Genomic DNA, 25084 nt, shown 5'->3' with positions numbered 1-25084 from the left:
GAAATTTTCATATTTTCTACTTTACAAACACAAAACAGTTCAAAACTAATTCCATCCCTTTACATCTTTCCGAGTAAACAACTGCCCACCTGTCTGTCTGGACACTGATGGATGACTGTCGAGATCCTCCTCCACGCTTCAGACCAGCTGCCCACGCTCCAGCAACCACCAAGTGCCTTGAAGCTGTCCCTACACTGAAGTTCTCATGGACTACTAACTATCATCACCAGTAGATTGACCAGAGGAGGATGGGTCACCGCTTGTGAGCCTTGGTTCCTCCCAAGGTTTCTTCCTCAGCTGGGGGAGTTTTTCCTTGCCACTGTCGCCCCTGGCTTGCTCACTTGAGGGTTTTACATTTGTTTTTACATTTCATGTCAAATCTTAGTCTTACTGGAATTCTGTGAAGCTGCTTTGTGACAACATCAGTTGTGAAAACCGCTATATAAATAAATTTGATTTAATTTGATTTGATTTATTGATCACTAGTGACCCTTATTGACCATTACTGACTATTACATCCCTTGCATTACATACACCAATCAACCATAGAATTGTGACCACCTCCTTGTTTCTACAATCTCGGTCCATTCCTTCAGCTCCACTTACCATACAGGAGCTATTTGTAGTTCTACAATTACAGACTGTAGTCCATATCTTGCTCTACATGCTTTTCTCTCTTTCACCCTGTTCTTCAATGGTCAGGACCCCCACAGAGCTTGTATTATTAGGGTGGTGGATCATTTTCAATGTTGGAGTGACCCTTACATGGTGTTTTATTGTGTATTACATAGATACGAGTGGGTCAGAAATAGCAGTGCTGCTGGAGTTTTTAAAGCTCTCAGTGTCACATCTGGACTGAGAATAGTCCACCTACCAACAATATCCAGCCAACAGCATCCTGTGGACAGTATCCTTTGTCCACTGATGAGGACTAGAGGACAACCAACACAAACTTTGCAGCAAAAAGATACTCTGACTTTGCATCAACAAGGTTGACCAATGACATATGTGTATCTAACAGAGTGGACAGTGAGTGCACACCATGTTTAAAAAATAGAGAAGCACTGCTGTGTCTGACCCATTCGTAAAACTACACACATTAACCCACCACCATGCCATTGTCACTGAAGCACTGAGAATGATCCACCACCCAAATCGTATCTGCTCTGTAGGGGTCCTTACCATTCAAGAACAGGGTGAAAAGGAGCAAACAAAGTATACAAAGCAAGAGATGAATTACAGTCTGTAATTGTAGAACTACAAAGTGATCCTGTCTGGTCAGCGAAGCTGACAAAAAGGATTGTGAGTGTATAAAGAAGGATTTTGTCATAATATTATGGTTGGTCAGGGTATAGCATGCTGTTAGAATTGTATGTGGTAAACACATTATGGCACAGTGATGATTTACATCCTGTATGGAAAACACATCAATACAAAAGACCCCCACATTAGCATCCAAAACTGACATGCTTCACAGAATGTAAACATAAACTAAGTTGTCCTCCAGCTATCTTATTGTTGGCAATCAAAGTGTTAATGTTTTCATTCTACTTTTGGCTGCTCCTGCAAGGGTCATCACAGTAGACCAACCCAGATCCTTGTCCTGACATTTTACTTTGTATGACACAGATTTTATGCTGAAAGTGCTCCTTGACCAAGCTTAACCTGGCTTGGGAGCACCGCCGCAGGAGAGCACTAACTGCCCAGTTGTGTTACACTGAGTAATGAATGAAACATAGGAAGGTACATTGAAACAGTGTCTTTATATTCTGGGCATTATATTTGTATATTTGTTGTCCCTCTGTGGTGGCCTCTTACTATTTGTTTTTTTTAATTTTTCAGCTGGTTTGTAGAAACAAGGCCACTGAAATAATGGCACAAAAACTCAACACACTTGTAGGAAAGCACTATAGCTGCTAAATCTGTTTTGTTAGTTTACAGATAGATGCCTTTTCCCTCCTCATTCTTGTTTCTTCCCCACACAAATGCCAGTGAAGTCATTGGGGCTTAAGACGCTTAGAGGAGAGCACTAACTGCTTGTCCTGTTTTGTTAGCTGACGGATGCCTTTGTGTGGGGTAGAAACAAGGTCAGCTGAAGCTCAGTCCAGCAGAGAGATGTAGTTTTAACCAGCCGTCACTAAGGGCTTTGTCCACTAACCGAACAGAAACAGGTTTGTACTACAGACTGGACAGTGACAGGAAATCAATCGAGATTGGGCAGTAATCCCATCTCAAGGAAAACGCTCCAGTGGCCTGGCCCTAATCTCCGGTCAGCGGTCAGTGTAACACTGTAGCTGGATGCTTCATAGAGTCTCTCTTTCCCTCCCTCTCTCTCCTTAACAACCTTTGCTTGTGAGAGCTGGCAGACCCCCGGAGTGCCACCTCTGATGCCACACACACCCACACACACACACACACAGAGCAACGCTGATAAGACTTAGTGCTGTTGCTGCAGTCAATGTTGTACACTCCAGGGAAGGTGAAGGTTAGCCGTTAGCATTCAGCTTGAACGGTGGCTGTTTAGTATCTGATCTGTACTCTTTATGGAGCTACAGAGTAATCAGTACTCAGGGGAATGTAGGAACAAGCTCACAGGGAAACCCCAGAACACTGTTCAGAGAATAGGGGCAACACAATTGAGTCTGACAAGGGGATAATCTGGATAAATACCTTCACAAGTGCTGTCTGTCCCCAAATGTAGCGGATCTATTGAGAGTAGTCTTCCTTCTTGGAGCTACAAATGTTATGATCAAAATGGAACCACTAATAAATATCCAATGACTTCTTTCAGACTACCTTGTCCAAAGCACCCCCTTTCACTTAATGTAATTAAAAAATGAAGATTTCTGACACACACTTTAGGTTAATAAAGGCTATCCAAACAAGCAATTTGGAGGCACCCTGCACCCTGAAAAATCAAGGTGCTACTAAAGTTACTTTGAGCCATGCCATGGAAGAACCACTTTTGATTCCATAAAGAAACATTTTTGCTAATATGTTTAAAATGCTTTATATTTAATATATTTAAGGAGGGGTCTACACCTCCTTCCCAAATATACAATACTCTTTGATCATTATTTCCAAATCACATGATTATATTAAGTGGCTAAATATTTATTATCTTTTATGTCAATATCCACAATGCTTTCATTATGTTCAAGCCAAGGTGTATACTAGTTTTACAAAATAACAACTGCAGGCTTCAGGCCTCTTTAAGGCCTAGCCTTGAGCCGGTTCTCCCTGGCAGCTGCCCTCTTCACTACTAACACAAAGTTGATCATAATATTTAAAAACTCTCAGTGGCAGAGGCCTCTGATCCAGCAAGTGCTTTAAGACTTGGTTTTTGTAGGAGCCTTTGTTCACATAAAAAATGTATGTATGAGTGCTGAACCACTCTGGGCTTCTTCAATATCTTCGGCATTTATACATATATATATATTTTTTATATAACGTGGTGGTGGTGGTTGTGTGTTAGTGTGTGTTGCTCTAGTACGAGTGGATCAGAGTTGGGAAGAAAGGTTGTCGGTAGAAAGGAAACACTAATTTCTCATTTATACGTTTCCCTTTATCATATAATTCACATTAGGAACTAATGCAGTTCAATTCATCTCACTTTCCCTCCACTCAGCACCGGCTGTCTGTTGAGCTCTGAAATGCACAGCCACATTCACCAGTAGCCGATTCCTCTCCTTAAGGGGAATTAGGGTTGAAAACTAGCATTTCATCTGTGATTTGTCGACTGTAAAATAATAAGCTATAATACAGTAATGCAGTGTACCTGTAAGCCTCATCGGTTTCCATTTTCTCAGCCATTAACGTCTGTCGTACTACAATACTGCGCATGCATTACATAAATGCATCATAAAACCACTGGCTATAAAGAAGTCTAGTGCTTTCCCAATGATAAAGAGGTTAATAAAAAGACATATGTTATCAGAAACATCATAAATTAAAAGGAGACAGTTCTCTGGTTGAAAAGTGAATGAAATTGTTCAGAATTCTGAAACCAAAGCTACATTTCCTGTGCATTATATTGAGTCATACTATTTAAGCCATTTTTGTCTTATTTTACCTGTGATTTCAAATTTGGTTTTGAAACGTGGTGCATTCAGTTATTGCTCCAAGAAACCTTGTCTTTTATGAGTGGAAATAACAGTAAAGGTGGCCAAGTAGAAAAGAAATTCATGTAAAATTTTGCTGATAATTCGTTGTGTAGAGATAGCAGCTAGTGGAAAATATTTCAAACAACTTGCTCTGCCCCAAAGCACAAACTCAAAAACACCTCCTACCTTCAAGGTACATCATCAGAAGGTAGCTTTCTTAGTCTTTAAATTGTGATTCTTAGGCACTACCTCTTAGATGAAGAGATCATAACATATTTCACTTTGGCTGGATTACACGGTTACTACAAGGACAAAAACATCACCTGCTTTTATCTTTCCTGGATCTCACTTTCTATCCTGGCTTTTGTAGTTAATTGCCTCAAAATGAGCCTGAAATGGATGGAGTGTAGGTGCAGGTCAAGAGCTTTCCCAGCATCTTAATCAGTTACGTGCCAATTAGCTGGCTTCTCCTCCACGTAATTCACTGTGACCAGCAAACTCATCTGAGAGGTCCATTTGTATAAGGATCTCTCTCTCTCTCTAGCTCTCTCTCTCTCTCTCTCTCTCTCTCTCTCTCACACACACACACACACACACACACACACACACACACACACACAAACTCTGCTCAAAAGAAACACAGAAATAAGCTTCTTCCACCTCGACACACACCTAGTCCCCGCAAATGAGAAGCCACTGTTACCATGGAAATTAGAGCCAGGAGACTAATTCCATTCTTTGACCTTAAGCTTGTTAAAAAACTTTCCCGAGACCAGCTCATGGAAGAGCGACAACGTGACGTCCCTCATTACCGTGGCAACGTCTCCATCAGAGACCTCGCATCATCTCGTCTGTGTTCACCATAGGTGATTATGTGTAATGGAATACTGAAAAACTGTGTGTCTCGTTAATGATGGAGGAAAAGTATACCATCAGAAGAATCCATCTACAACACCTCTATAAGGATCAATGGAATGGAAGCAGCCACACATGAATGCCAAATGTTGGCTGGAGGGCTATGAAGTCCCCAGTACTGGTTTCTAGAACAGCATTGTTGTGCTGTGATTGAGCTCCATCCAGTACTTTTGACATGAGCTTGGATCCTGAACTCAGATCCTCACAACAATGTTTCTATATCTAGAACATAGTCTATAAAACCAGAGCCTGGATCCCAGTACCAGGCCAAGATTTTAAAATGGCCAGCTGGAATGCACTGTAGTAACTGTTAATGTACCTCACTAGCCAGTTATAGTGTCATACTAGTCAGTCATTATAAAAACCTGGCCTGGAACTTGGATCAAACTTCCAGAACTGAGGAACTCTAACTTCTTTGTTCTCCAAAATTTTGGTTTTCAAGGTTTCTTCAGTAAACTTAGTGGTTCTAGAATCACAAACTAACAAATTACTATTGAATGCTTAAAGGATTCTTTGCATGGTAAATGGGTCTATGTCAAAACGTTTTAAAAAGTACTCTATGTAGCACCAAAATGGTTCTTTACTTATAAGCTTTACACTTAATAGCAATAAAATGCTTTTTTTGGTGCTATATCAAACCCTTTACTGGCTTTGTATGGCCTATATTATGTTGTAATAGAGTGAGCAGATGCTCACACCTGATCTAGCTGTTGAAGCTCCTGCTAATTAGCACACAGTTTCAACCAGATGTGTGTCAGAGCTGTGGAAACTGTGCAACTTAGAATGTTTTCAGCATAAAAGACGACACCAGGAGCCAAAAGCCCACCTCAGCTGGACCCCCTGCCTATCTGCTCCTGCTTTAGAGAACACTACATAGCCAAGGAGTTGGTGCTTTTCCGAATTTTTCCTCCTGGTTCCTGCTGAGAGGCTTTTGCTCTGCAGGGAAGGAAGGGAAGTGAAGGAAGAGAGCTGCCTTCTGCTGCAGTAACAGCAAGAAAATACAGTGTATTTAATGGATCACAATAGGCCAAAACAAATTTTGCATGTTGGTGCATATATATAAATATAATATAAATCGTTAAATTTTAAGGTGAAGACATGTTATATGGTTGGGTTAAGATTAGGGTTAGGGTTTGGATTAAGCTAGCAGTACTTAAGGGAATGTTAATAGTAAGTCTCCTCAAAATGAATGGAAGTCTATGTAACAAACCCACAATTCACAGATACAATATATTGTGTGTGTGTGTGTGCATGGCCTTGATTTTGTTTTTCTCCACAGAAGACACTATGGCCTTGATGGCTGTGATCTGGAGCTTTAAAGACAACGACCCTTGTAACGCCTATTAGAATATTTTCCGGTCTGACATAGCGCAAAGACCTTGGAAAATAAGCATGTAATACTGCAGTTTATCACAGCTAGTCCTCATTACCATACACTGACCATACATAGCCGCATCAGCCCAGTTAAAAACTCTTTCACACATCACACACTCTGGAAGCTTGAAAAACTTCTACCACAACCACAGTCATTGCACTGTAATGAGCCAAAGCAAATACAAAATTCCACCTTATGAGTCATAAATTATTCATAGCTTTTACAACGCTGGAGTTCATCAACGCAAATCTCCAGAATTTCAAAGAGTCAAATTACACAAAACAGTTTCTTTTTAGGTGTCCTTCAAGCCAGCGACAAAGTGTACATGCTAATATTTGCCACTACTAATATTCACAGTATTAGTGAGCTGCACAACTTCCAACAAATTACAGTTCTAATTCAGTTTAGACCTTCCAGTGCAAGTGCAAGTGATCTGATTTAAGCAGCAAAATAAAGCATTTAGGGTTTGGACACACTGCCATTTATTCATCAGAACTGCGTAAGAATGAGTGCAGATTTGAGCTCACTGAATTATGTATGAATCATTCACCATCTGATTCACACAGCTTTGTAACATGGCATGGAAACAAATGAATATTTGAGCACATTCGATGAATCAGCTTCAGAACATGAAATCAAGCCATGCCTACCAGTGCCATATTTACATATAATTTACATGAAGTAAGTCAATGAATTCAAAGGGTTGTGAGCAAATGTCTGGGCTGGTAGAATAGATAGCAAAATGAAAAGATGGAAAAACAAGGCTTTGATAATGATCATGTTTTTTACATTTTACATTCTGATAAAACTGTCATGTTTTTGTTTGTGTGTGTGTGCGTGGGCAGTAGTAGCTCTGTCCCAAGTGTCAGAGTGGACAAGTGCAGACACACATACCCACAAACACACAGAAAGAGAGAGAGAGAGAGAGAGAGAGAGAGAGAGAGAGAGAGAGAGAGAGAGAGAGAGACATCACTTTGAGCAGGAAGCAATTACACTTGTGATATTTCAATTACCCAGCTGACCAAGCTCCCTAATCAATAATGACATGCTTGCTAAGACATGCCCAGAAAAGCGAGATGTGTGTGTGTGTGTTTGTACAACTTAACAGTAGAATTACCACAGTAAATGTCTAGTAGTCTTTCCATTACCTACACAATAACTAGGACTAAAAGGCTGCACAATTAATCACAATACATTAAGTTAATTGAACAGAATAAAGTGGAGATGTATGTTTATTTAATCAAGCAGTGGCCTGTTAAACTTTCACATGAAGAATGGAACATACTGGACTTCAGTTGAATTATGAGAAGTCGAATCGATTAGTTTTATAATGCAGTATAAACTGCGCCTGTCAGTCCAGGAAATATTTCAGGGGTTGTATAAAGTGTGTGTGTGTGTGTGTGTGTGTGTGTGTTTGTGTGTGTGTGTGTGTGTTATAAGATCTATATAGTCTACACAATGTTCTCTAAACGTCATCCACATATGTTGATTTCAGTCACAATGAATCAAGTAGCCAAAACAGAGGATAAATATACACACACAGGTAACAATGTACATTGTGAGGGCCTACTTGTGAAAGAGAGGTAAGAGAGATCGCCTCAGTTTGAGTGTGTAAACAGGTTTTTGGGCCCACAGTATGATATTTTCCTTGTATACACACACACACTCACCCTGCCAGACAGATTAAACATATTCAGCTCTAAAGTGGAAAACAATCACAGCTCTAGAGCTCTTCATTCTCAGCCACACACACACACACACACACACATACACACACCTGTGTGTCTGTATATTTGTTTTCTTATGTTCACGAGGACTTAGGCGAGAGTGGGGACCCATTTTGCTCACAAATTTCAATTGTAAATGTTCTGTTTTCACCACAAACCCAACTCTCGCCTCAGTCCTCATGAACGTAAGAAAACAAATATACAGACACACAGGTTTGTGTGTGTGTGTGTGTGTGTGTGTGTGTGTGGCTGAGAATGAAGAGCTCTAGAGCTGTGATTGTTTTCCACTTTAGAGCTGAATATGTTTAATGTGTGTGTGTGAATCAGATTTTGTGGTTAAATTTAGGATTAGGTTTAATGAAAGGTGTGCATTATTGCTTGATAACACAGAAATCAGTGGAATTCCTACAAAGTATAGAGAAACCAAAAAAGTGTGTGTGTGTGTGTGTGTGTTGCATGCAGCTGTGGCCTCTCATCTCATCTGGCTTGGTCCGACTGATTCAAAGTGAAAGCAGGCAGCAGAGGAAGCACATACACACACACTTTTAATGCAAGCACACACATGCAAATTTGTTTGCCTTAAGTTTGTAAACAAACATCTGTTCATGAACAATAAACTGTCTAATCAATTATACAATAACACAAAGTCTGTTCTTGAAAATTGACTTCACCTTCATCAGTTCAAGCTCCACATGTGAACATGCACAGCTCTGTGTCTATTCTTCCACTGTGGGTCTGACAGTATGAGTCCGAAAGCACGTGGAGCTGGAGAAAAGGTAGCCAGACTTTAAAAAGTAAATGGACACAAAATTCAAACACAGATATTGGTGTTCCAGAACAGTGGACTGACCACCCCAAAGCCTAGATCTCAGCATGACAGCTTTTTACTTTTTTATTTTTAAAACATGACATATGATTTCTACACACACACACACACACACACACGCACACATTTGAAATAGTGCCTAGTTCAGCTAAGTCCATCGCACTGAATGTAATTAATGTACCTTTCACCCAACATAGATCTGCTGCTAACAGACTTCCCAGTTTCCAGAAGCTTCCAGAGCCTTTGATCTCACAGCTTTCCTTTCTCATCAAACGCTAATTCAGCAGCATGGATTTCATACTAATAACCCTCTCTTTTGTCTCTCTACTTCTCACTCTCTCTCTCACACAGGGGTCAAGTTCAGTGGCATGACTCGGCAGACAAGAGAGGTGAGATAATACATTAATGTCTGAGAGTATGTGAGTACTTGTGTATGTGTGTGTGCATGTGCATGTATGTGTGTGTGTGTGTGTGAGAGAGAGAGAGAGAGAGAGAGAAACCTTTATGTTTATGTTTCTACATGGGGTTTCTACAATACTTTATTAGAAACACTCACCATTATTTTTCTATAATGAACACATTATTAGAAACACCCATCCATACGTTTCTATGTACTGACCAGTTTATTAGGAACACATATCTTGTACTTCCTCTCAGTGGTCACTTTTATTTTTGTAACACTTAATTTGTACTTATGATTTAAAATGGTTTAAAATCTATTCTCCATTTTATACTACCTCATCCTCATTAAATCTAATTTCGGCCCCCTCCTCTTTCCTCCTCCAATAAAATGACCACACACTGTGTCCAGCAGCAGTGATATGGTTTCAGCAGACAGGCTTCAGTCCCTAATCAGTGGTCACTCTCTCATAAAGGCCAGTCTTTGGTTAATACTGCACTTATGATTATTCAATTCATTGCCTTTATGGTACCTTAAATGAGAAACAGAATTGATATTTGCCCAAGGCACTGAGGAATTTGATGCAGTGCTTAAATGTGCTCATCACACCCCAGCTCCCATGAAGTTGGACAGTGTTTCAGAGAGAATCCTGACCTTTTGTACAAAGAAGCGCTGGTGGGTATGAAGCAGGAGTTAGTGGAATTGCACCATCTAGTGTCTGCACAAAGATCGGCATGTCTCTGTTATTCAAGATCAACTATGGAGCAGTGGAATGGCGTTTTTTTTTTAAGTGATGGAGCTCCATCCAATACCTCTGAGATGCGCTGGAATGTAGCTAACCTATCTAATGGTTATGCGACTGCCATTAAATCCACACAGCCATGTTCTAGTTAAATGCCTTTCTAGGAGAGGTTTTTATTCCTATTAATAACATATGTAACACAGTATAAAATAATATAGAAGATAAATATTTAAATTAAGTGTAATAACATTTATTATGTAGTTATTAATACCAGTAATACAATGATGTCTGTTATATTAAGTATAATCTCTCTCTCTCTCTCTCTCTCTGTCTCTCTCTCTCTCTCAGGAGCTGTGCTCTCATCAGGAGAGTGATGTCGCTGCCGCAGCTCTGGTGGTCAGAGGAGTCAAGCATGACGAGCCGAGCGCTGATAACCCCGTTTCACCAATGCAGTTTCCCGCATCTGAGTGGAACCGAGCAGGACCAACACCTGGCTCTCGTGTCACAAAACGTCACCGGAAACTTCTGAAGACCAACCCTTTGGTCCGGTCCAACTCCACCTCACCCTGGCTATCGAACACCTTGCCTGAGAGCTGGCGACGTCTCACACGGATCCAGGAGGCACGTCGTCGTCTCATGAAGGAGGTCTGTGCCAAATACCGCAGCAACATCTCACGCACAGTCACGCCACACCACGTGAGCCGCATCTACGTGGAGGACCACTACAAGCTGCTCTACTGCGAGGTGCCCAAGGTTGGTTGCTCCAACTGGAAGCGGGTTCTGATGGTGCTCTCAGGCATCGCCTCATCCACCAGAGACATCGGGCATGATGCCGTCCACTATGGAAACCACCTGAAGAGGCTGGACAGCTTTGACCGACAGGTATGTTGAATGAGTTGGTGTCTGTGCTTGGCTGGTCTTATAACCTACAACCTAATTGAGTCCAGTCCACATTTTTGATCTACTCTTAAAACTGCAATTTTCTGAGTACCTATTGTCCACTTTCTCCCGGCAGGGCATTGCCAGGCGTCTGGACACTTACACCAAAGTCCTGTTTGTGCGGGAGCCCATGGAGCGGCTGGTGTCAGCCTTTAGGGACAAGTTTGAGAGCCCTAACTCCTACTACCACCCTGTCTTTGGCAAGCCTATTATCTCCAGGTACAGGGTAAATGCCTCCAAGTCAGCGCTGAGGACAGGGAGTGGGGTGACGTTCCAGGAATTCATCCGCTACCTGCTAGACGTCCACAGGCCAGTGGGGATGGACATCCACTGGGAGCCAGTCACTCAGCTCTGTAGCCCCTGTCTGCTGGACTATGATTTCATTGGCAAGTTTGAGACCATGGAGGAGGACGCCAACTTCCTCTTGCACAGGACTGGAGCCCCCAGAAACCTCACCTTCCCCACCTTCAAGGACAGGAACCCCAAAGCGGCGAGGACTTCCGCACACATTACGCAGCACTACTTCACACAGCTTAATGCTTCGGATCGGCAGCGGGCCTATGACTTTTACTACATGGACTACCTGATGTTCAACTACTCCAAACCTTTCAAAGACCTGTACTGAAGACTCCACCGGGGTCCCGATGTGGTATAAAGCTGTAAAAGACTGCTGCTGCATCCCAGCTATACACTGTTTATATTAGTAATTCCTGCTAACTGTTTCAAACTTCCAAGCTTTCCACTACATCGGCACTTCATTCTCTCGCCAAATAACACACTCAGATTACATCAGGAGGACTGACTTCAGGGTTGACATTATGAGGTTAAAGTTGTTGTTGGTTGCTGGAATTCTGAGGTTGCCAAATTCCAAATCAGCCCAGATATGTTTGGTGTCTGAATTCTGCTACATTTTGCACTGGGGCTTTGAGGATAATATTAATTCTTTAGCTAGTTCATATATGTAAATCATTTGTGTCTCAACCTGTTGGCTATCACATGAGGCAAAAAGAAATTTCCTCACTAACGACCTACAAAAAAGAACACATCATACTACATTAATGCCTCCAGCAATTCTCAATAATTAGTTTTAGATGCAAGATTTTTGTCAGTCTGATTTAATTCATCCAGACTAAAGATTTGGACTTAGGTGTTTATAAGAAGAAGAACGTGATCATTTATTAATCCATTGGGGACATAATATACTCTGCATTTAACCCATCTGTGATAGCAAACAGACACACACAAACACACAGCAGCGGGCTGCCAGACAGTGCTCAAGGGGCACTTCAGTCATGGATGTTGAGGGATGATACAGTGCTGTTCCTTTACCCTTCCCCTCCCCAAATTCAGCTATAATTATACAACCACCTCCTGGTGTGTCTGTGTGTGTAGTGCTGGTATGAGTGGATCAGACACAGCAGTGCGGTTGGAGTTTTTAAACCCCTTAGTGTCACAGATGGACTGTGAATAGTCCAACAACCAAAACTATCCAGCCAAAACTGTAATGTGGGCGGCGTGAATGCAGAACAATGGCATTTGATGGAGTACTGTCTGTAACTGTTGAACTACATCTTGATTAAAGATGATTTGGCCCCCACAGATCATGCCGTAAGGGCCCGTAGACCATAATACATAATATTATAATATCATAATACATGTTGCTATTGTCTAGTACAAGCATGCACCACTGTATATCCAGCCAGTTTGGTATCCAAAAAGTCACAGTTCAGCTTGCACAGAATATTCTCATAACTGGGAATTGGGAATGTAACGGATATTAGACATCTAAATGGCTAATACTCTTTTATATAATGGATCATTTATTGCATTAGTCACTTTGTTCAGTGAGATAGAAATTGTGTATATATATGCAATATACAGGGATATATATATATATATATATATCCCTTAATACCTACATTACCCTCAAAGTTTCATTGCAAAAGCAGAAAAACAATGTCTGGACAGCAGACATAACTGTTCTGATTGAATACACAAGTTTGGAGGAAAGGTCTGCAATAATGCAAAATCAATGAAATAGTATAAAAAAAAATCACTCAGTAATACAAATGTTCATTTATATTACACACACAAAAAACACACATTTAATAAATATAGTGTCATGATTTATTTCAATTGATTTCTTTATTTAATTTCTTTAATTAATAATTTCTTTATTTGATTCTGTTTCTGTCTCCACCTGAGAAAAAGGCAGCATGTTTTTTCTGGTTCAGGTTTGTGTTAGAAGAACTTCTACAGCCAGGGTTTGAGATGAGTGTCCAACTTTTTGCTGTCTGTGTGGAGAGGATCTCTCAGTTTAGCCAATAACTTAAGCTCAACTAGCCTGTCTAATAGGAACAGAGCTGAAGAAGACTGGACAAATTTGGGCTTAAGTTAACTGGCTAACTGAGAAATCCTGCTTTCTGGAATACCCGACTGGACAGATTTTGAATCACTTCTTCCAAATTGCTGAGCACTACAGAATCAATCTCTAAGTAGATGATGCAAATGGAGTAAATTATATCCAAAAATGTGACATAATTAAACTGACAGCCTTATCACAGGGACTAAGATATACAGACAAAAATAAACAAACAAACAAAAATAGCAAGAGGTACTTGACTAAACATACAAAAAAATGTAATTTTAGGGGCGGAAGATGATTAAGGCCCTGTCATGTTTATTTTTGCCCTCCTGTCCATATGAAAATAACATTATAGGTCACTGAAAATGGAGAAAAATTATATTTTCAGAAATGCTGACATCACACAGTATGTCTGTGTCTTAATAATACGCAAATAGTTCCTCACTCCATATAGGGTGAATTACATATTTTATTCTGCTAAAGTGTATACGTGCAGCTTAAATATTATGGTTCTACAAGGGTTCTTTAGTAAGTACAATGGTTTAGTATAGAACCCTGAACACTTCAAGAACCTTTTGCACGATTAAAGGATTATTTGCATCATGAAGGGTTGACAGATCTTCAGTTTGATGAAAAATGTGCTATACATGGTTCTATATAGCACCTTTTAGAGAAAGGTTCTTTATACCACCAAAAATGGTACCTCTATTGTTACGATGCCACACTTTTTACAGTAAAGGAATACTTTTTGGTGCCATATAGAACCCTTCACAAAAAGGTGCTATATAGAACTATTTAGCACACTCTACTTCAATTTGATGAACCACTTCATGATGCAAATGAACTTTTCAGGCAAAAGTTTGTTCAAGTATTCAGGGTTCTATATAAAGAACCATTTTCTTTACTAATGAACCCTTGTAGAATCATAATTTTTAAGTGTGTAAATTTCAGATTCCCACATATAAATTTTTATACATTTTGTTGTATTAGAAATATACAATGCACTATTAATATCTTCAGTAATTCCATGACTTGTGTATTGCACTACATAGGGGGTATGAAGTGATTTCAGATAAACAATGAACTGTGATTAATAGCATCAGACCATGCAGTAAAATGCAATTAATCAAAGTTTATTTTATTTGCTGATGTTTGATACTAAAGCCTTGAATTCCCTGCTTGAAATCCATGCATAAGCTTGCTTACAGTCACTTAGTCCCTACTTATGCCTTTTACAAAGAGGACAGTTTGTTTCCTGTAGTATTTAATTTATATACAAGCATTACAAGCTTATATACATTAGTTTTTTATTTATTACTTTATTTACAACTTAATTTACTGAGTGATTCTTTTTTATTTTTTTTAATGGTTCATATGGACAGACCCGGTCCTCTATAAACTAGATAAAAACAGAAATGAATGAATTGATTCACTCCTCCAAACACACTCCATCTCACACACACACACCAAAAGTAACACACCACACTTTTGAGTGCACACGTCCACGGCGCCTTTACATAAAAAGATATTTTAACCTATAAAGGAAATGGTAACTATAATATTCAGAATTGTAAAAAGGGCATTCAGAGAACTCTCTATTTTTCTATGTATTTGTATATGGCTTTAAGTGTAGCCGTGTGTGTGTGGATGTCTAAATTTCCAGGTCTTTGTTGGTTTCATAGTAAGATTTTTGAGTGTGTTTGAAGCGGCCACCTTCAATGTTGTGGCTTCCCCCTTTATGTAATGAACCATGTTAGGAACAGATGGGGCAGATGAAAATTCCACTCATGGATAATCTATATTTGTCTTCAATCTCAAAAGCTGTCACTAATCCCGAACAAGGTCACTGTAAACCCTAACCCTTGGAGGTCAGTTATTACTGTTTCATTTGAATATTCTCTTTCAATTTTAATGTAGTTACTTAGTTATTACTTAGTTATATAACATTAATTAAATTTTCATTATGCACAGAGAGATTAAGGTGAGCAGATAGTATTTGTTTTCTGTCAGAAATATCAAACACATCATAGGAATCCAGAGGAATATTTTTTGACAGTAAACAGAACCATCACTTTCATCTAATTAAAAACTGATAAAAAAATATAACTAATAGTTTCATTAATAGACATTATTTTATATGACTTGAAATTATAGATCCTATAATGAATGTGGTCTGGACAGAAATGATCAGCTGGTTTTACAGTAACATCAATGGCATCACCAGGCTTTTTAAGGGTTAACTCTCTATAACATTGGTTAATCCCTTAAATAAGGAAACCAAGACCAAAAAGAAGATGATGCACTGTTAACTCAGAGATGCTTCATGTTTGAGTGACAACAGCTATATATCTCATAAAAACACTCAGTTTCGGGCCTAGTCTGGGGTTTTGATATTATCCTGGTTTAAAAAGCAGATACTTATCCAAGTATGGTGGATTAATAAGATTCACAACTGATGTAAAAATCATGTAAACTCAATGTTTCCTCTGTGTGTGTTGGTATGTCTTCTGACCACCTCTCACTGACCACTAATGATATTTTATCAGGCATACACTGATACCTAAAATCCAAATCACTGTTGGTGCACTCTTCTGAAATGAACCCCTGTGTATTTTTCTGGATTTTGGGACACCATCTGCCCTGGGATCAAAGCTACGGTTCCCATATGCACATAGATAAGGTGTATTTTATTAAGCAGGATTTCTCAAATAATTTTAAAAAGAATTTTCAACCTATATCTGGATGTTTTCAGCTATTTTAAAGTGATTTTTATCCAGTAAACATGTTCAATTTGACATGTTTCAAGAAATAATGATTACAGTTTTGCTAATTTTTTCAGAGAACAGGAGTTCACAAACATATTGAAGTTGATTTTATTTGGAAAAAAAGTCAGATTTTTTGTGTTGTAGCATCACATATTCAAGTCCTGGTTATGCTTCAGCAGAGGCCAGTAGTCAGAGAACACAAATGGCCTCGCTCTCTGTTTGGGTGGGATAGATCCTCCTGTTCCCCGTCTCTCTGCTCATGGTGCTAGCCAAGTGTATATCAGGTGATGTGACAAATACAGGCAGTTTTCGTTTTCCTCAAAAGTGCTAAACTGTTTAGGTTGCACTAGCAGACTTGAATTAAAGTGGTGGGTTGGCTTCAAAAGTTACCCCACCTGCCATGCTTGAGTTGACTCTAAAACAACAGTTGGAATGCATATTAGTGGCTGACTCATCTTTAACCCAGCTCTCTGTAGGAAGATAAGAAATTTGGCTGAAAAATGTTGGAGTTTCATTGAATCCAAATGGGAGGACTATTTCTTTCCTGTCCTTACACTGACCAAGCTTGAGTTTTAGCTTAAATAATCAAGCTAAATGAGAAATCCTGTTTTGTGTGTGACCCCTATACTAAGGTCTGTCTTTAAGGTAAGAGAGTTCTGAAATCTAACCCAAACATACCTATAGATAACAATATTATCTTCTTCACATCTATTTTTCCAAATGTACTAGTAGCATAAACAGAGACATGGATCCAATGTTCTGTGGGCATATATATAAGAAAATGGTATATACATTATATAGAGATATAAATGAAACATATAAAGGATATGGAGACAGATGTTCTATTAGTGATGTGATTGTGTCCGAGAATCCAAATTTTTCTGAGTGTCAGGTTGCCTTTTCTGGCGCTTTGTTCTTCTCCAAAAAAAAGAAGAAATTATTTTCCTTGCCTCAACCACTGAATACACAGATCTATATGAAGACATTTGTGAAGTAAAGCTTAAACAAGTGAATGTAAAGCTGTTGTGGGTGCACAAGTGTTGCAGAAATAATAATAATAATAACCCATCATCTAATATGCCCGTTGCCTTATTTTACACTGCCAATCAACCAGTGTGAATCAGGAAGACATTCTTCAGGTAGCTCTCTCTCTCTCTCTCTTTCTCTATCATCTCTCTCTCTCTCTCTCTCTCTATCATCTCTCTCTCTCTCTCTCTCTCTCTCTCTCTCTCTCTCTCTCACTCTTTCTTCTGTTGAGTGTCTCTGAATAAATGTTTATGCATTCAGCTTCTATTCTTGTGGCCTAATTTTCTGCTCATGTTTGGGATATTGCCTCCAAAAGTTACATAGTGCACATTCTGCAGTCCTGACTCCCGCACTGACAGAGGCACTATTTTCCCGATTACAGGTCGGTGAGGCATCACAATGGTTTTAAAGTTGTAATTTTAAGGTAATAATTATACCTAGTCCTTTAATGCTGTCCAGCAGAATTTGTGGAGATTTGACCATTCGTCAGGAAAACATACTAAAGATCTTTGAAATTCAGAACCATACAGTTTACATCTAGCCTTCATTTTAAAACTTGTGAGCATACATAGTTTATATAGCAAGTGCAAAAGAGCCCAAGCTCACCAATCTAGGCTTTATGGGGTATTAAGCCCACAGGCACTGGGCTTCACCAATGAAACTCTGTTCTTCAGCGTGATGGAGCATTATACTTTACTTCTGATTTAGGATCCAGAACTAATAATCAGTTCTTCACTTCAGTTAATAATCAGGTATTACCCTGTATTTCAAAGGAATGTCATCAGAGGATGAGAATTTGTCCAAGGAATTGGCCACTGCCTTCCTACTGCATGGTACTTGCTCAGCTTTTTTGCTTTTTCACTAGTAAATTTGGTACCTAATACCTAGAACCAGGTATTTTTTTCAGCCAAGTAGGGACTAAACATGATGTTTAAACTTTGCAGATCACTAATTGGTCAGTAGGGTTGCAAAGGGATGGAACATTTCAAATATGTTTCCAGTAAATTACCGGCAACTTTCCATGGGAACTTTAGCTTGGGAAATATTCCAAAATGTAAACTTTCCATAGAGCTTTTGGGAACTTTGGGAATTTATTGGAATTAATAGGAAATATTGGATAATTTAAAGGAACTTTATCATACACTTTCATCAATGTACCATTTTTTGTCAATGGCAGACATGAAGGCATAACAATATAAATAATAACTATGATACCTCTGATCTCATAGTTGATGCACATGGCATTCTTCTGTTGAATAAACTGACAGTTTGAACACACTAAAGCTAATGTTCTTCAAAATTAATAAGTATTAATTCTTGGTTACCGAAACCCGTTGAGGCAAAAAATATAGCTCTCTAGCCTATTCTAGTCTTCGTAAGCTAACCGCCTGCTAGCCTTAGTAAAATAGTCTCTTAAATGAAATTGCTTATTAAGCTTTTCTGATTTACCAGATAGCAAGCAACTGTGTGATTACACCTTGATAGTTACTTAAATGTTTCAATGCTATTACTGTCAATAATAATATGAACTTAGTCAGAACTTACCTTTAGTCCAAATGTGTGCTTTCAGTAGTAGTGAGTTTCAGGTTTCTAGAAATCATCTCAATAACTCTTCAGGGTGTGTGCCATGTGCCTGGGATTAAGAAGCAGCTTTGCTATTCAACTGTTTTGATAACATATCTAATGGTTTTAGCCAAGATTATGCTTCAGTATATATTTTTTACAAACTATATATAAGTTTCTCACCTTTAGCTTTGATTATTCCCATTTTATTCCCATTAGTTCCCATAATTACCTGTTAATTCCCATGGCAAATTTACCAGCTTTGAAAATTCATGGAATTTTGCAACCCTATTGGCCAGAGAGACTTATCAATCATGACTGAATGCAGACATCCAGCACAGCATTGATCTTGTTTATTTTATCAACTTCACAATGGAAGCTCCTAAAATTACAGTGGTGACTTTTGAAGCGGCACAAATTCTCTTTGGATTGGTGGAAAACTAAAACTCCACTGATAGCTGGACAGTGCAAAAAGGAATGAAAAAATCTACCCTGATCTGTTTGATTTGGGGCACAACTATCTTCTGTCCCAAAACACAAAAACAACTCAAAAATACATGAGTAAACAGCTCAAAAACATTACATGCTTTTTTTATCTTTTTTTTTTCTTTTTGGTTTCTAAAGGCTCCCGTTACAGATGGTGTTTTGCAACTGTTAGTGGAAAAACTACCAAGGACCATAGACCAAAAAGCGAGTAGAGTAAGTACCATGCTGTGGCCCACAGTGTGTGTCAGCCAATCAGATTGCACCAATGATATCACAGATCTAGTTTTATGCCAGCTGTGTTCAAGTCTAGTTTTAGGCCTCTAACACACTTTAGATTCTCCATTGTCTGTGTTCTCTCTCTAAACCCTCCACATACTTCATCTGTAGCTGAGCAATAACTCCACACAAGGATGCTGATGACTCTTAGTGACATTGTCTTAGAGCAGTGGATGAGGGAGTGGGTGATCAGCTTTAACTGAATTATTTACTGTACTATTTTGCTTGTGTTAATGGGATATTTTATGATGCAGGGTTTCTCTCTCTCTCTGTCTCTCTCTCTTTCCCTGTCTAATTGTGAGTGTGGACTAAGACTTTGAATAAAGCATTGCCAGGGGCTTGTTGCCATGGCACCAGGCATAAGAGGAGGGACAGTGGGGTGGGACTGGAAACATTCAGGCCCCGCTTGGAGGGAAAACAAAAGCCATCTATCGCTTTCATTAGCTAGAGAGATGGAGGGAGTGACAGTGAGAGCTTTTAAACTTTCCCCCAGAGCAAAACCCAAACACATGTCTGTTTAACTTAACAAATGCTCAACTTCTTCAACTCAGTTGGAAACAGTAATCCAGAAGAGAAAAAAAGAAAAGAGAAGCGAAGAGAATTTTAGTTGAGGCATCCTTACTATCTGAGATTGCATGTTAAAACCCAGAGGGTGATCAGCTGAAGAACTTCTGCAACTCTCCCTTACACACAATTACAGAAACAAAATCACTTAATTTCGCCATATCCCTAAAATACACACACACACCTCATGTGGATCCAGGTAGCAGGTTCATTACCTCTGAGTTATGATGCTAAAAATTCCTTCAAACTTTCCAAAACTCTATATAAAATAAGAGGATAATAAAATGTATCAATCTGCACCAGTGCTGTTAACAAAATAATTTTGTTATGGGTAATTCAATTATGTAAATCCTGATTGAGCTGCAGTGCACAGAAACTGCCACGTGGGGACAGCACATGCTCTATAAAACTAAATGAAACAGGAACGAAGGAGAAAAAGTATAGAAAGACAGAATATAAAGAGATAAGAAAATATGAGAGAAAGAGAGCCAGGGAGAGTGTATCCTCCTCTCCCTGGTGTCAACCAAGCCAAAGAAAGCCTGTGTGAAATGCACGGTACAAATGGAAGGAAATATAGAGACGTGGAGTATAGAGGAGTGTGTGAGTGTGTTTATGTCCTGAGGTGATCCAGCATGGCCCCCACTTCCTCGGCCCCCACCCTCTAATACACACACACACACACACACACTCACACACATAATGAGTGTGACCCAGAGATCTATTGCAACACGTTTCTAAACACTGAAGTCAGATTCACACTTACTCAGGTCTATCGTGTTCCAAAGTTAGATACCTAGTGTTGTCCAGACCAGAGGATTGAGTGAATGGCAACACTGCTGTGAGTACAACTAGAGACGGGCAATGGGTGCAGTTTGAAGCTAGACCCAAGCGCCGTGCTTTGTATAGCTCTGTAGTCTCATCTTCTACTCCTGGTACCACAGCTGGTCCAGGAATTTCAGCTGCTAAACCTAACACTGCTGCTGAGAGAGCACAGCACAAACCCAGACCAGAATCAAAGTCTTATTTACTTCAGCTGAAAAACAGATTTGAACCACTGCATGCCCTTCGTGAGAATCACAAACGCAGTGAACACAGCACAGAAAGTGCCAGAAGTGTCAGCCAGTCCCAAAACCCTAACAAACCTACTGCAGACACACTGATCTTTGGAGATGACACTGTTAATGGGGTAACAAACCCAAAACTCATAGTGAGATGCGAGCCAAACATCACTGTCCCTGAACTTACTGCAAAACTTCCAGCTGTACTGGCTGAGTACATGAATGTGAAGAGGATTATTGTACACGTTGGAAAAAATGACACTGTCAAGCAGGAGTCTGAAGTTTTAAATAGAGACTTTAATGACCTCATTAACACACTCAGTAAGTTCAACATACAATTTTTCATCAGTGGACCTCTACCTGTAGGAGGCACCAATATGTTCTTAAGGTTACTGGGATTAAACACCTGGCTACAGAACAGCTGCAGGTCAAATGGACTGAACTTCATTGACAACTTTAACTTGTTTTTTGGGAAGAGAGAACTTTTTAGGAGAGATGGGCTGCACACGAACAAGAGGGGTGTTAAACTTCTGACAGACAATCTCATTTTCTCAGTGTGCAATCTATCTACTTCTCTTGGGGGTGGCGCATCAGCATCAACATCCAGGAACTCCTGTACAAGCTGATGACACCATGTCACAGCCAGAACATCCTCTCTCCACTGAGGACAACCTGAGGGAGCAGCAGACACTGGACATGAGTGGCAATGACCAACTCTATCAGCTGCCCCCCCCCCACCCCCCAAAATCACCACACCTGAACCTCCCAGCAGCCATGGAGAAGCTGGTTTCGGCTGGGAAAAGACTGTCTCTTTCCGTCAGCCAGCCCTCAGGTGCAAAGAAGAACCACCCCAGCTTCTACTCCACCCTCATCTACTGCCACTTCCCCACTGCAGTCCCCCAGACTGTCCCCTAAGAAAAATCACGCTCCATCACCACCTAGAGCACCTCAACGGAAGAGACAAGCTCCTCGACCCCCGGAAAGGCAGCTTCGCTCACGGCCCCATCGCCAGCAGGAGCTTCACACAGCTTCGTCAGCTGATAAGGGCGAAGAAAAGTGATGTTTTTCGGGTCCTGGCTGCTGCAGTGATGATGTCAGCAGTACATGTTTTCAAAACAAGCTTGGACCTTTGATGCCTGTAATCTCTCCCATTCCAGTACTTATCAGAGAGAGAAAGAACAGAGAGTTCAGGTCAGATTCTGTGAATGTAGCCAATCTACAGCATATAAAATGTGAGACAGAGATTCTGTGGCAAAGTGCACGAGTTACTAAGTTAGCTCTTCAAAATATCAGATCTCTCACAGACAAATCACACTTAATTAATGATTTTATTACAGCACATGAGCTTGATTTTATACTTTTAACTGAGTCTTGGCTAAATGAATGTAGCGCTGCAACTGTTTTATTGGAGTCGGCTCCTCCAGATTTTCATTTTTTAAATGCATCTCGTGCCAGTAGAAAAGGTGGAGGTCTAGCTGCTCTGTTCCATGGTTCTTTTCAGTGCAAGCAGTTATCATTTGGTGACTTCACAACATTTGAGAATCTCTGTGTAGTTCTGAAAGGGACACCACACATATTACTAGTAACTGTCTACAGGCCTCCGAAGTACAGTGCTAATTTTATTGATGAATTTACAGAGATGATGTCTTTTATTTCTACAGACTTTGACCATTTTGTTATTGCTGGTGACTTTAACATACATATCGACAATCCCAAGGACTGTTTTGCCAAGGAACTGCATGCCATATTGGACTCTTTTGGCCTTTCACAGCATGTTACAGGGAGCACACATTGTCATGGTCACACACTGGATATTGTTATCTCAAAGAGTCTCAACATATCAGTGACTGTGAAGGACATTGCACTGTCAGATCACGTCTGTGTGTCCTTTGATATGTGGGCCTCACCAGTGATCAGAGACAGAAGAGTTTGTGTCAAGAAAAGGATTATAAAGGACTGCACAGCTATACTTTTCATGAGTAAAATGTGCACTACACCATGTGAACAATCCAACTCTTGCTGAATAGTTTTAATTCAAAAATTGTCAGTGTAATGGATGAGATTGCGCCAGTTAAAATGAAGGCCATGTCTTGCAAACAGAAAGCACCATGGAGAAATGCTTCTGTTGTTCAAATCCAAAAGAGGGAGTGTCGCAAGGCAGAACGCAGATGGCATAAAACAAGTTTTCATATTTACAAAGAAATCTATAAAGATAGGCTATGTCAATACAACGCGACAATATGCAAAACACGACAATCCTATTTCTCTAGCATCATCAACAATAACATTAACAACAGCAAAATCCTCTTCACCGTGGTCGACAGACTTACTAACTCACCCACACCAATGGCACCTGAATTAGTATCAACTGGGAGATGTAATGAGTTTGCATTCTTTTTTAACACTAAAATCCAAAATATCAGACAAGCGATTAGTACATCTATATCCAACAATGAGTCTTTACCTCTCCATCACCTCATAAAAACTCCTTAGTTAAAATGTCAGAGTTCAGTACTGTTGATAATAATATTTTAATCGACACAGTTAATCATCTCAAATCATCCACTTGCAGTCTTGACACTCTACCAACCAATTTTTGAGTGTGTTTCACTAGACATACTCCACATTGTAAACACCTCACTCATGTCGGGGGTTTTTCCGAGCTCACTAAAAACTGCAGTTGTAAAGCCTCTTCTAAAAAAGAAAAATTTAGTATCTTCTCTGATAAGTAACTACAGGCCAATTTTTAATTTACCGTTCATTGGCAAAATCATTGAGAAAATAGTTTTCAGGCAAATCATTAGTTTCTTGTCCATTAACAGTAGCCTAGACAAATTCCAGTCCGGGTTCCGGTCTAATCACAGCACTGAGACTGCTCTAATTAAGGCAATTAATGACATCCGCTTAAATACAGAGGCTGGAAAGGTATCTCTTCTATTACTTCTTGACCTTAGTGCTGCCTTTGATACCATTGACCATAAGATTCTTATAGATAGACTCGCAAACTGGGTTGGACTCTCAGGAAGAGTCCTGAAGTGGTTCATTTCTTACCTGGAAGGCAGGAACTACTTTGTAGAAATAGAAAATAATATTTCAGAGAACATGCCAGTAACCTGTGGTGTCCCCCAGGGCTCTATTCTTGGTCCACTTTTATTTAATTTATATATGCTTCCTCTTGGCCAGATTCTACAGGACTATGGGCTGTCCTATCACAGTTATGCAGATGATACTCAGATTTACATGGCCCTGTCCCCAAACGACTCTGGCCCAGTTGACTCATTAAGCATTGTGATGTGCCTTGAACACATCACAAACTGGATGGGACACAATTTTCTGCAGCTGAATAAAGATAAAACTGAGATTATACTATTTGGAAATAGCACTGAGAGACAAAGATTGGCTACGTATCTGGACTCGAGGGTCCTCAAATCTAAAGAATTGGCTCGCAACCTTGGTGTATTAATGGACTCAGATCTCAGTTTTAGTAGTCATATTAAAGCGGTTACTAGATCAGCATTTTACCATCTTAAGAACATCAGTAAGATTAGAGATTTTCTGACTAAACCAGACCTGGAGAAACTTATCCATGCCTTTATTTCTAGCAGGATTGATTACTGTAATGGTCTCTTAGCTGGACTTCCAAAAGACCATTAAACAACTTCAGCTGATTCAAAATGCAGCTGCCAGAGTTCTCACTAGGAGCAAAAAAAGAGATCATATCACCCTCATCCTCAAATCCTTACACTGGATACCAGTCTGTTACAGAATAGACTTTAAGGTGTTATTACTGGTTTATAAATGTCTAAATGGGGTAGGACCAGCGTATTTATCAGATCTGCTACAGAGATATGAGCCGAGCAGAGCTCTCAGATCTTTAGGAACTAGTCAGTTAGTCCTGCCTCAGGTCAAAACTAAACATGGAGAGGCAGCGTTTAGCTACTATGCCGCTTTTAA

At 39.8% G+C, this 25084-nt stretch overlaps 1 protein-coding gene across 1 annotated transcript in view; it reads left to right on the top strand.

Moving 5' to 3' along the window:
- Positions 1 to 12721, top strand: part of LOC136709612 (carbohydrate sulfotransferase 8-like) — a 330333-nt gene extending 317612 nt beyond the window's left edge. Inside the window, exons 3-5 of the mRNA XM_066684986.1 lie at positions 9298 to 9335; positions 10437 to 10970; positions 11104 to 12721. Coding sequence (XP_066541083.1) covers positions 9298 to 9335; positions 10437 to 10970; positions 11104 to 11652 — 1121 coding nt within the window. The 3' untranslated portion in view covers positions 11653 to 12721. The remainder of the gene's footprint in view (positions 1 to 9297; positions 9336 to 10436; positions 10971 to 11103) is intronic.
- Positions 12722 to 25084: the final 12363 nt, after the last annotated feature.

This window comes from Hoplias malabaricus, chromosome 11 (genome assembly GCF_029633855.1).
Source record: "Hoplias malabaricus isolate fHopMal1 chromosome 11, fHopMal1.hap1, whole genome shotgun sequence".
Classification (NCBI taxonomy): Eukaryota; Metazoa; Chordata; class Actinopteri; order Characiformes; family Erythrinidae; genus Hoplias; species Hoplias malabaricus.
Note: the sequence above shows the minus strand (reverse complement) of the source record. Positions and strands in the feature narration are given on the sequence as shown.